General features: G+C 37.6%; 1 protein-coding gene across 1 annotated transcript; it reads left to right on the forward strand.

The window, feature by feature from the left end:
• The first annotated feature begins 7,503 nt into the window (after window positions 1–7,503).
• On the forward strand, window positions 7,504–13,701 carry LOC117340005 (hydroxylysine kinase-like). The gene is made up of 6 exons (XM_033901748.1): window positions 7,504–7,656; window positions 8,696–8,980; window positions 9,925–10,050; window positions 10,465–10,607; window positions 10,990–11,164; window positions 11,737–13,701. The coding sequence occupies exons 2-6, from the start codon at window positions 8,701–8,703 to the stop codon at window positions 12,195–12,197; spliced, it is 1,185 nt and encodes a 394-aa protein (XP_033757639.1). The 5' UTR covers window positions 7,504–7,656; window positions 8,696–8,700; the 3' UTR covers window positions 12,198–13,701.

The following is a 13,701-nucleotide window of genomic DNA, read 5'->3' on the forward strand; positions in this document are numbered from 1 at the left end:
TTTAAACCCACTCGTCGAGATATGTTGTCTTCTCACAAATCTTGTGACGGTTAATATGTTCCACAGGTTATTCTTAAACAACGAGATGAATCAATGATAGATCCCCGTTGAAGTATTGGTCAGTAGGACCTATAGTCCGGAATCGCCATTGTGCAGTATTTGCTTCTTAGTCACGATCTCTCCTCCATTTCGTCACACAAAGTGACAACATGCCAAAGATTACAATGTTTGTTGGACTAATCATGAGAATAAGAGGATAGTAAAACATGGAGATTCAATAAATCAACTTAGAAAAATGATAATTATGGATTAAAACGTATGCTCTACGTTATATATATAAGATATGTAGGGATACTACAAAACATCGAGGGGTCATACGAAGGGTAAAACAAAATATCAAGGGGTCATAAGAAGGGTAAAACAAAACGTCGAGGGGTCGTACGAAGGGTGATAAACCTTGGAGGGGTCGTACGAAGGGTGATAAAAATGGGAGGTGTCGTACAAAGGGTGAACAAAACATCGAGGGGTCGTACGAAGGATGATAAACCTGGGAGGGGTCGTACAAAGGGTGAACAAAACGTCGAGGGGTCGTACAAAGGGTGAACAAAACGTCGAGGGGTCGTACGAAGAGTGAACAAAACGTCGAGGGGTCGTACGAAGGGTGAGCAAAATATCAAGGGGTCGTGCGAATAGTGAGCAAAACATCGGGGGGTCGTACGAAGAGTGAACAAAACGTCGAGGGGTCGTACGAAGAGTGAACAAAATATCGAGGGGTCGTACGAACGGTAAAACAAAATATCGAGGGGTCGTACGAACGGTAAAACAAAATATCGAGGGGTCGTACGAAGGGTGAACAAAACATCTAGGTGTCGTACGAAGAGTAAAACAAAACATCGAGGGGTCGTACAAAGAGTGAAAAAAACATCGAGGGGTCATACGAAGAGTGAACAAAACATCGAGGGGTCGTTCGAGGGGTGAACAAAATATCGAGGGGTCGTTCGAAGAGTGAACAAAACATCGAGGGGTCGTACGAAGGGTGAACAAAACGTCGAGGGGTCATACGAAGAGTGAACAAAACATCTAGGGGTCGTTCGAAGAGTGAACAAAACGTCGAGGGGTCGTACGAAGAGTGAACAAAACGTCGAGGGGTCGTACGAAGAGTGAACAAAACATCGAGGGGTCGTACGAAGAGTGAACAAAACATCGAGGGGTCGTACGAAGAGTGAACAGGACTTGACAAGATGGCGGCGCCCTATGATGACCGGGTATGGCGAGCTCCGTAGTTTTTGACATTTTTTGTGCATTTCCAAGATGAACTCGGATGTGAAGTCCTGAGCGAGGACGGAGGCAAGTCGCTGCAATGTAAGCATCTCGCTGTTTTGCTTATCCGTGATATACTTTGTGACTTCTGCAACGTTTACCGTATTGTGAGTTGTGTGTTTATACTATTATTGAATGCATTGTACCATGACCCCGAGTGCTCACCTGTATTGAAGGTACATGTATATGGACGCACGCACAAAACACGACCGAAAATTCGTCACGCTCCATTGACACTCTACTACTCTGAGGATTTATATCGGCCTCATGTGGACTTCTAAAGGAGAATTATTATAGTATTTCTTGCGATAACCGTTTCACAACCATGGGTAAAAGCAAAAAAAGGAAGAAGAAGGATTTAGATGAAGGAGATGAAAGCGTGAGCAGTAACAATTCTTCAAGTACTATGAGTAGTATACTGAACGCTGTCAGTGGCGTACTGTACGGCAGCCCTACCAAGCTCACACCCATTCCCCCATCGTCCACTCCGAAACCGACATTTAGAGCCACGGATAAAGTTGATGAACAGCGCTTCGACGAAACCAACCGTAAACTCGACTTTATTCTCAGTAAAATAGAGAAGCTAGACAAGCTAGACGTGATTGAGGAACATCTCTCCCATCTATCTACTCGAGTTAGTGAAGTCGAAAGACGGGTGTTGGACGCTGAGCGGAGATGTGGTGAATTTGAAACCACGGCTAGTTTTGTATCGGGAAAATACGACGAAATCAACGCCAAGTGGGTTAACAACAGTGATTTGACAGCGGCAGTCAAAAAGCATGAAGCAACCATTACTGAACTTTCAAGACAGTTAGAAACTCTCCGATTAGATCGCGATGACACCAAGCAGACGGTACTAGACCTACAGTGCAGGTCTATGAAGTACAACCTTGTGTTCACTGGACTAGGTGGAGAATCCCGGATTGAGGACACCTTAGCTCTCATTAGAGACTTCGTGTATATTGAACTCGGCATAGAACGCAAAATAGAATTTGGAAATGTCCACCGGTTTGGAAGGTACATGCGTGGTAAGCCCCGGCCGATTGTTGCCAGATTTGTATACCACCAAGATCTCCAGTTGGTCAAGGGCAGATCATTTCATCTAAAAGGGACCCCGTTTGGCATACACGAGCAGTATCCCGTGGAAATAGAAGAGAGACGAAAGAAGCTGTATCCGGTCCTCCGAAGCCACAAGAACGCGGGTCAGACCGTGAAGCTGGTCAGAGACCGACTTTACATAAACGGCATCCAGTATGAGGAAGGTCAGAATGCTGGCGATAGCTACGCAGCCAACCGCGCCCATCAACACACCGGAAGGACAAGAGAACCAACTTCAGGCCCAGAGGACAGGCAGCCCGTCCCCACCTCTGGTGGCGGTCAGCAGCGGCCTCCCATTGCTCCGCGGCGGAGAGTTCCGCATGGGACTCCGTCCCGCGCTTCGAACGGACGCGCTTCTAACACCAACACGGCGAGAACGAGGCCGACCGGTGCTCCCAACCATTACAATCAGCCACCCAACACCAGAGGTTCACAGCGAACTTGGGATTCCAACGCTATTCCGCGTGATTCTCGGCTGAACGACAGGTAGGACAGTGAGGAGGGTGATCTGTCAATCCTATCGTGGAACATAGGCAAAGGACTTGTCAACAAGCTCAATGACCCTGACTTTTTAGAAATTGTTAATAAGCATGACATTATATTTCTCTCAAATGTTGGATCTCCAACACAGATGAAGCAGATTTACCTGGGTATTGTACATACGTTTTCCCAAGAACTACTGGTAAAGGAGGCGGTATAGTGATTTTTTATAAAAGTAATTGCGCCAATTATGTTCGGCTTGTTGAAAATATATATGAGTGTATATACTGGGTAGAAGTTAGTACATGTAATTTATTAGAACCTTTATTTCTATGTTTTTGTTACTTTCCACCGGAAAATAGTGTGTTTTATCATAATCGTGATATCGATATTTTTCAAAATCTTGAAGATTCTATTATCCGTTATAAAACGAACGGAAACATCTATGTTACCGGTGACCTTAATGCTAGAACAGGAACTAGGGACGATTTTATTGCAAATGATGGTCTTAACAGGTCAGATATCAATAATGTTTTTAACTATAATAACGATTCAACTACTTCTAAACGTACGAACATGGACAAAAACGTAAACACTTATGGAAGAAAATTATTATCCGTATGTAAATCTACCAGCATACGTATTGTAAACGGGCGTCATGCAGATGATAAGCAAGGGAGTTTTACTTTTTATAGCACAAATGGCACAAGCCTAATTGATTATCTGCTTGTGGACTGTGAATATATGTCACGTGTTCGACATTTTTCTTCCGGCGAGTTTAATACTCTGTCTGATCATTCACCATTGTCTTTTACTCTTGAATGTAGTTATTTGAATGAAAATGTAAACCATGATGATAAATCATGTACAGGTAGTACTCTACCAAATGTCCGATGGAATGGAGATAATGTTGATAATATATCTAATGGTCTTAACGAAATGGCGGAAGTACTTATGAATACCTGTGGTATGCCTTTTAATACTAAAGAAGATGTTGATGTATGTATAGCCAACTTTTGTGGCATTGTAAATGATATAGTATTACCTAATTGTGATATTAAAACTTCGAACTATCAATCGAAATGTAGTGCATCAAATAAGGCGAAAACAAAGACAGAGGACAAACCATGGTTTTCAGAAGAGTGTAAAAGAAAATACGGGGAATATAAAAAGGCCTTATTTGACTATAATATATGCAAGTCTGTTTCAAATCACACTATTCTCATAAGAAAAAAGGCTGCGTACAAAAAATTAGAATTTAGATTAAAAAGGCAATATATGCGTCAAGAAGGTAATATGGTTGAGTTTCTCAGAAAGTCTAACCCCAAACAATTTTACAAATATTTCTCAAAACGTCGAAATAACGCCTCAAATTCTAATATTAATATGGAGGAATTCGTAGAACACTTCAAAAACTTGGGCGGAGACAGTAATTCTATTTTAGACAATATTCCTCTAGATATGTCAAATGAAAACACAGATTTCGCTGTGTTTGAAGAACTAGATCAACCATTTACTGAAGATGAGGTACATATCGCCATTCGAAATCTAAAAAGAGATCAAAGTTGTAGCGAAGATTGTATCTTTAATGAGTTATTTTTAGAATTTGAGGAAATTATGCTTCCGTGTATTACGAAATTATACTCTAGTTTATTTGAATTTGGTTATTTCCCGGAAATTTGGTCACGTGGTTGTATAGTACCGATTCATAAAAAGGGGGATGTTAACGACACAGGAAATTATAGAGGCATAACCCTGGTTAGCTGTATGGGGAAACTATTTACATCGGTCCTGAATAGAAGACTTTTAAAATGGGATAAAGACAATAACGTTATTTCTGATGCCCAATTTGGTTTTAAAGAGGGTAGTTCAACTGTCGACGCAATATTTGCGCTCCAATCTCTGGTTAACAAAACATTAAAAAATAAAAAGAGATTGTATTGCTGTTTTGTAGACTACAAAAAAGCATTTGATCTTATTGACAGAAGTAGTCTTTGGTGTAAACTTGTAAAGCAGGGAGTCCAGGGGAAATTATTAAAGATTATAAAATCTTTGTACGATAATGTAAAATCTTGTGTTAAGTACAATGGTCATATTTCAGATTATTTCAATAACCAAATCGGTCTCTTTCAAGGGGAAGTCCTCTCGCCGATTTTATATAGTCTTTTTGTCAATGATTGTGAAATGAATTTTATTACTGAAAACAGTCCATCTGTTGAAATAGGTTTGATTACAATATTTTTGCTTATGTACGCGGATGACTCGGTTTTATTAGCAGAATCACCAGGTGATTTGCAATCTATGTTAAATGCACTGCTCCTGTACAACAACAAATGGAAACTTACACTTAATGTAAATAAAACGAAAATATTGATTTTTAGAAATGGTGGACGGGTAAGAGAAGATGAAAAATGGTTTTATAATAACATTGAAATTGAAGCTGTAAATGAGTTTAATTATTTGGGTATGCTTTTTAATTTTAACGGCAAATTCAACAAAACACAGCAACATGCGGCAGAAAAGGGAAGAAAATCATATTTTTCATTATTAAATAAGATGAAAAATCATAACTTTAATGTTGAAACTTTATGTTCAGTTTTTGACACATATGTAAGTAGTGTATTAGGGTATGCAAGTGAAATATGGGGTTTTCACAGAGCTGTAGAAGTTGAGAGAGTGCATACACGCTTCTGTAAATATGTCTTAGGTGTTGCCAAAAATACATGTAATGACCTAGTTTATTTTGAATTAGGTAGACTGCCAATGTATATTGTTAGAAAATTAAAAATATTGAAATATTGGATCAAAGTTAAAGATACAGATAATTGTGTGGTGAAAGCATGCTATAAGCAAAGGTTGTTAGATAATGATGAATGGACTGTAAATATCAGATTAGAATTGGATAAGTTAGGGTTGGGATACCTATGGAACAGTAATTACGAAGGGAAAACAATGTATAAATTGATTGAAAACAAATTCCATGAAATTCACACACATGAAATGTTGTCAAATATTAGAAACTCTCCGAAAGGTGTTTTGTATCAACATTTGATAGATAATGACGGTCTGCAATTTTATTTAAGAAAACCTATTGATAAATTATATAAGAAAGGTATTTCAAGAATACGATTGTCCTCACATCAGCTTAATATAGAAAGTGGAAGATATACGAATATCGCTAGATCAGATAGATTGTGTACGGTATGTAATAACCGTGATATTGAGGACGAGTTTCATTTTATTCTTAAATGTCCTTTTTATTCAAATCTACGTGCTAAATACCTAAAGCCATACTATTTTCGTAAACCTAGTGTATTTAAACTTGTCCAACTACTTAGCGTAAATAATGTCAAGGAGTTGAATAATCTGGGGAAATTTATACATTTTGCATTTAAGCAACGCTCTGATGCATCATAATTTAGGTAAATTTATTTATGAAAATCTTGAAAAATATTATCTATGTACATCTTAATATCTATAATATTAGGACAATGAATAGCCATGTACTGTTTGGTATAATGTATGTGTATTGGTGTACATGGGCGAGGATGCGTGCGCATGCGTACCCGTGAGGATGTGATCATGTGTGAGTAACTGTGTAGGTATCCTTGTAAGGGTGCGTTTATATATATTTGTCACTCTCCTGTTAATTGCTGCATCAATTGTGTACTATTATTATCATGTTATATGTCATGAATCTCATAAGCCGTAAGGCTTACTGAATAAACAAATTGAGAAATTGAAATTGAACAAAACATCGAGGGGTCGTACGAAGAGTGAACAAAACGTCGAGGGGTCGTACGAAGAGTGAACAAAACGTCGAGGGGTCGTACGAAGAGTGAACAAAACGTCGAGGGGTCATACGAACGGTGAACAAAACATCGAGGGGTCGTTCGAAGAGTGGACAAAACATCGAGGGGTCGTACGAAGAGTGAACAAAACGTCGAGGGGTCATACGAACGGTGAACAAAACATCGAGGGGTCGTACAAAGAGTTAACAAAACGTCGAGGGGTCGTTCGAAGAGTGGACAAAACATCGAGGGGTCGTTCGAGGGATGAACAAAACATCGAGGGGTCGTACGAACGGTGAACAAAACATCGAGGGGTCGTACGAAGGGTGAACAAAATATCGAGTGACCGTACTTGTACATTGTATCTCACTGCTATAGAACACCATGTATACATTAGAGTGACAAAATCGCCATTTTATTATTACGTTTGTTTTATGATTCTAGGTTACTTAGTATAACAGATGCAGTAGTTATGACACCTCTAACAAATATTTCCGTCTCTTGTCAGGTATTTTTCATGTCTGCTATGCTAAACAGTGGTTAAAAGCACAGACGTCTGCTTTTGTTTAGAATTAATAGGAACAAATATTAGCCCCACTCATACAATATATTTATATATATATGTTTCTATTAATACTACCAGTAACCGACGCCTGTGGTGAAAGCGCGGTTTCCGTGCTCCATAGAATTCATATATTCTAATATCGTTATCCGAGCGGAACCTGACACAGTATCATCGGTAAAAATAGAATGTAGGAACACGAGATTGAATCATGATCACTGAAGCATGACAACACTTTTATCAATAAAATATCCCTTCAGAGTTAGAGCACATCAACAAAATTCCCCTTTCTTACAAGAATAATTGAATGTGGTTGCCATCCAGAAGATTGCACGATCTACGAGCGCGAGGTGTGTATCTTCGTTCTCGTTCTCGGTCTTGAATCCTGCATCCTTACAGGAAAAGGTAAGTTCATACTTGAAAACACGTATGGAGGGAAAGCGTTTGTGTATAATATCAGTGGGGAAACCGGAAATCAGGAGATTTCCTCCATATTTTTCTCGGATATTTCCTCGGTATTTTCAAAATGATTAATATTTACCTTTTTACTATCAAATAAGACAGTGATGGTGTTTCTTGCTTTATCAATTGTCCAAGTGAATCACATTTATATCTACAACAGATCCAAGGCGTTGTAAAAGAGAATATCTATAATACCATTGGTCACCTATGTGTTTTGGATATGGATAAGTAGCTCGATATGGCATTTAGATGTTGAATGTTTTGTAGCACGACAATTGACATTCAAATTTTGAATGTTGTGCAGCTCGACATTCGACATCCAACATTTTAATGTATTCACTGGACAATGATGGAACATTTGAATGTGATGCAAAACGACATACGACATTTCGTATTTTATGGCTATGGGGGCCATAAATAGCTGATATTTTCGTGCTCTAGTAACATTTCGTTAAATATGACCCACTTATAACATGGAGGGTTATGAATTTAAGGTCATTCATGTTCAACTTGGTTGTAATCACGTGATCAAGCTTTCGCGGTAGTTTGAATTTGAATCGAAATTTACACGTGCTTTATGCTCCACTCGGTGTGACGCACGTGATCACACATCATTGATTTAGTTTGGGCCGTGCGATACAGCATTTTCCTGTATATGCATTGCCATTTGTTGAAGCATTTTTCTGATATCAGATACATGCGATGTAATAGGTTTCTTTTATATCAAAACATTAGTTTTTTAGAGTGGCGGCCATTGCCTAGCCTCTGGTTGGTCGAAATTTAGAAATGAAAATATATAAAGGAGACAGGGACACTATTTGAAAGGGAAATACTTGTTCTAAGCTGCTATTAAAAACAACAGCAAAGAACAAAGACGTGCAAACGAAACCATAACCCTAAATCGAAATCAAAATATAAGCAAGTAATTGGCGCCGTCGTGTTAAACGATCAATAATGCTTGTATTGAATGGTTTTATTTAAGAAACAATGGACAGTAACCTCGAAGATATTAAAGCGGGAGCGTTGTTTCAGAAGAAAGGGGAGATAATCAAACCAGTGATCCCTGAAGGTGCTGTTGAGGAAATTGTTAGAAACATATATGGCCTAGATGTTGTCAGCTTTGTAGAACTTATCAGTTATAACGACAGGAACTACCACGTGATTGTACACGACCAATCAAAAAACTCTTATATACCAGAAGTGTGGAAGCATGGCTATGTTTTGAAGATACTGAACAGCATGGACTCTAAGTGTCCAAGTATCGTTGGTAAGTGGATGTCACCATCTGATTAGATATTTGATAGTAAAACAGGCCTACAATACGTAATAAAAACAAATGAACCTATATAGAGTGCATATCAAACATTAAAAGTTTATTTTCGATAATTAACATGTTCGATGAACAATTATAGAAAATGTGTTGCGTAACATATAGGCCTAAACAAATAATGAAGAAACTTAAAAAGTAAAAGCTTACACATTTCCTCTGAAAACGACGATTGTAAATATTGTAAATGACCGTAAGACCTGTACTGGCGACAAAAAGCAAGGATTACACAAGTGGGCAAAATTATCGTTTATTTCTTCCCAAATGTCGTATAGAGTAAATGAATGCCATATACAAGAACGACCTAGCGTGGAAAGTAATTGTTTATCATTGCATTACTTTGCTTCCCATTTGAATGTATAGGCTATTGTTCTATCATTCGTTTTGAATTTCCGAGATAGACCTCTTACTTTTCATTGTCAATCCGGTATCGTTATCAACATGCAAAAAAAAAAAAAAAGACAAAACAAAATGTAAATAGACTAGAAAGAGTAAAAAAGAAATCAGAAATCCGTCAGCGAATTTGTTCACTTATCGATGTCTAAATAATGACTCCCAGCAAGTTATGATCTATCAGACCAAAGAGCGATACTCCCTGAGAGGGGGCCACTAAAGTAAATATAGTCGTGTCCCTAGGCTACGATCTATACATCGAGCTAAAACAAAAACAAATACAAAACAGTTTATTTATTGCATGCTTACAGGTACCTGATCTGCAAAGAACATATGTTCTTAAGATAATACTGACTATCAGTATAAGTTGTTGATAATTATTCAAAGAGGACGCGGTATCAAAGAGACAAAGAATGACCACGTAAAAGCTACTGTATTTGCCTTTGCAGAAGCTCATGACCGACTTCTATGAGTCTCATTTGATTTTGCAGAAGCGCAGAACAGTCTTCTAAGTCATCTTCGAAAACAATTAAGCACACCGCTGCCAGAACATGTTCTCACAACTTCCGGAGAGTCGATGTCCCTAGAAACGGTTTCTATGGAGAAAGATCCCAAAGGTATTCTTTTGTGTTATATCGTCGATCTAATGTTTCCGATTTTATTACATTTCTCTACAAATACATTCTTTGTATGTCGTGTAGCATTTCAAAGTTACCACGTTGACGTACTGGTACAATATTACATGATCAATTGAAATCATTTTTGATTGAGTAATTTAACTTACAATGTATGATACAAACATTTAATACATGAAGTAGAATTACAATTTACCGCGGACGTTGATTGAAGCTAACTAAAAATTGTATATGCTCCTTTCTGTCAAGTATATGTTCTTTCTGTCTGTGTTTTGTCTTTTTGTTGCGAAGACGTTAATTAATAATTAGTTCTGTCCTGTACATATGTATCTCTATAGTCAGTAAAGAACCGTAAAATGTATTTATATAAATCATATCCTCCTTAACCTTCCTCAGATCGGGATAGCGCCCCCTGTGGTACGTATATTGTGCGCTTGCTGAAATACATTCCTGGTGATATGCTGGACAATAATCCCTGTACACCCGGATTGTTATACAATGTCGGCAAATTTATCGGTACATTATCGAACGCAACAAAGGTGAGTATTCCAGTCTGCTTTTTCACTCAAGTTGCCTGATGAGCTCTATTGAAATTGTGAACGTGTACTACTAGCTTCATTTTGAAGTATTATGATACAGTTTATTGCGTACACTTTAGTACCTGATATAAAGTGGTTAAACTGTTATATTCTAGCATTACTGATAATGTTCATATAGGAATTAAAATATTCTAGACAGACAAAATTGTTGTTCAACAGATTTATTATGAATTCTAATGTGTATTCATACAAGGATCGGCAAAATCTTTTCCGACGGTCAAAAGATATGGCAAACGTAAGGACTTAATACGTCAATGAATTCGATATGCATGTCCCTGTGTCGAGTTCTGATTTTACATATTCACAGCCTATTTTATTCTAGGGTTTCCATCGCCCATTTTACGACACGTATTCCTTCTTGTGGAGTCTTGTGGAGGTCCCGAAGCTGAAAGAATTCATATTTGTAGTGCAAGATGAAAACAACATACGTGTGATTGACGAGGTTATATCTACCTTTGAATCCAATGTTCTTCCAGTTCTCGGTGAATTACAGAAAGGTAGGTCTGGGATTCCAATCATCACATAACATAATTTATTATGTTACAAGTCTTTCCTTTCTCGATTGAATGGAGATTTTCTGAGATATATTTTCCAGAATGGTCTGGTTCTTCGAATGTTGAATAAGTTATAGCTAAAAAATATAATATTGTTATTATCAATAATATAATGCAAATAAATATTGTGTCAAAATCACTTTTCTTCTTCACTGACAACTGGTTCTTGGCTATTGGTATCGTATTTAACTTGGTAAACAGTTCTTGATTCTAGATACTAGTTCCGCTTCCGTTCTCTTGTATAGACACAATGATACATCTGTAAAAAATCATATCGTACGAATTATTACTAATGATACCACATGAAAGTATTTAAACATCATAATGTTTCAACTTGTTCATTTTACTGATTTACTTGTATATATATCGTTATAAGATTATTTAAACATACGAATTGTTCACCTTGTGCAATTACGGTTACACTTGTAAAAGTCATATGATCTTTGACTAATATTTGGTGGTTTTTTTATGTATATTTATTACATATTGTATACAATATGTCCTTTTCCCGTCAGGTGTGATACACGGAGACCTTAGCACCCATAACATCCTCGTCACAGAGGTTCCGGGTCAGGATGATGTCCCACCTGAATCACGTGTTTATGACGTCAGTGGCCTGCTAGATTTCATGCACGTGACCGATTCCTACCCAATATTTGACATTGCTATTAACATTGCGTATATGTCAATCATATGCAAACCATCTGAACAACTTGATGCCGGCGGTCATATATTAGCAGGCTTGATACCCATCTTCCCTTTAGATGATGTCGAGTTAGATATCTTACAGATGTGTGTGTGTGCTCGATTATGTCAATCACTTGTATTGGGAGCTTATACCAATTACATGGACCCGTCCAATATGTACGCACTTACCACAGCCGAAAAAGGCTGGCCGCTCCTACACAAAGTTTGGAACACTCCAAAACACGTTCTACAGGATAAATGGCGAGAATTGATTAATGTACGGAGATGAAAGTCTTGATTACACACTAAACCTACCTTTCATCAACGACATTTATATTAGATCAAAAGTTCCAAGGCCACCCATAGGTTGAAATATAGCAGTACAGCAAGCACTACACGTATATAGATATAAAATGGAAGGAAATAGGAAGAGTTTTATTTTCTTATTTCATCAAATGTTTTTAATTTTTCTTTATTTCTTAATTGATTTATTCCATGTATTATTATTTTATCTTTTATATAAATTTATATTCCTGGCTGGTTCCTGTTGGTAATCATGTTATTTTTAGGAATGTTCATGACTTCAGAGGGCTGTGGTTTTCATATGGCATACCAGCTGTGACTGACTATTAACTGTCCCCCATATATTTGTTCCCAAGATGTTAAGATGTTCATTTAATTTATTGTGTTTTCTATTAACTATCTGATCTAGATCATAATAAGATATTTCATCTCTGATACATCCATATGATCCATATAATCGCATTTCAACGAGAGTATATATACTTACCTCCCCTTGTCCATCTTTTTGATGTGGTATTACTCAATGATAAGACAGCTCATTGAACACAATGGGTTTTATCAAATATAGAAAAGTATATTTCTCGTCGCTGAGGATCGCAAGAAGTTTTTGAACAACTGCACCTAAAAATGTTGTTCTAGCAACAAACAAGCGTGCCTTAAAATCACTAAAGGATGCGAGCAGCACATAAGGCATCCGTTAACTTGATCCTTTGATCCTTGTCCGCAAATAGCTTCGTGTAGTTTTTCTTATCTATCTTTAAAACATCCCTTCCTATCGAGTCTCTTCTTTTATATCATTTAATTTGTCTACTTCTACACTATCACAACTCCTTTTCAGCCTTCAAAAAGCCTCCAGTTTATTTTGCTAAAGTTTGTTTCCACGAAAGTCTCGCTAGGGAAGCGTATGGTTGGGAACAAAACGGGAAGTATTTCTTGAAATACATGACCAAAGCAAAACATTACAAATGATAAGATTGAAATTGTGAAACTGCTTGAATTCTTGTTTGACAAGGTCTTTGTTTAGGTACAGACTATTGACATAACTAAAATGTGCCCTTAGCCGACTAGTGTTCGTTTTCATTCAGGGCAACATGGAGCAATATCAAATGCATGCCAAGTCTTTTAACATGCTGACGAATCGGTGACTTCAAATGGAGACGTATCGACTATTTCGATTGGTACGAAATATATTGATTACAAGAACCTGCAATCAAGGATAATTAAGCGAATTCCACGCCAGCAGCTTTCAGTTTACAAATGTGTTTTCCTTTTAACATCTCCATTGACTCAGGTATGTCTCGGCCAGTGGACCAACCCAAAGTATTCCTCACTGAAACGAACGCTCAACTAAAACCCCAAAGTCAGGCAGTGTCAAGGCAGATATTAGGAAGAAATTTGTTAAGAAAGAAGAGAAAAGATAATACCCCAAATTTAGTCGCCTCTTACTATTTCTTACGCCCTACATGCCAGAATGAAATAAAGTAAAATTG

Source organism: Pecten maximus, chromosome 12 (genome assembly GCF_902652985.1).
Source record: "Pecten maximus chromosome 12, xPecMax1.1, whole genome shotgun sequence".
NCBI lineage: Eukaryota > Metazoa > Mollusca > Bivalvia > Pectinida > Pectinidae > Pecten > Pecten maximus.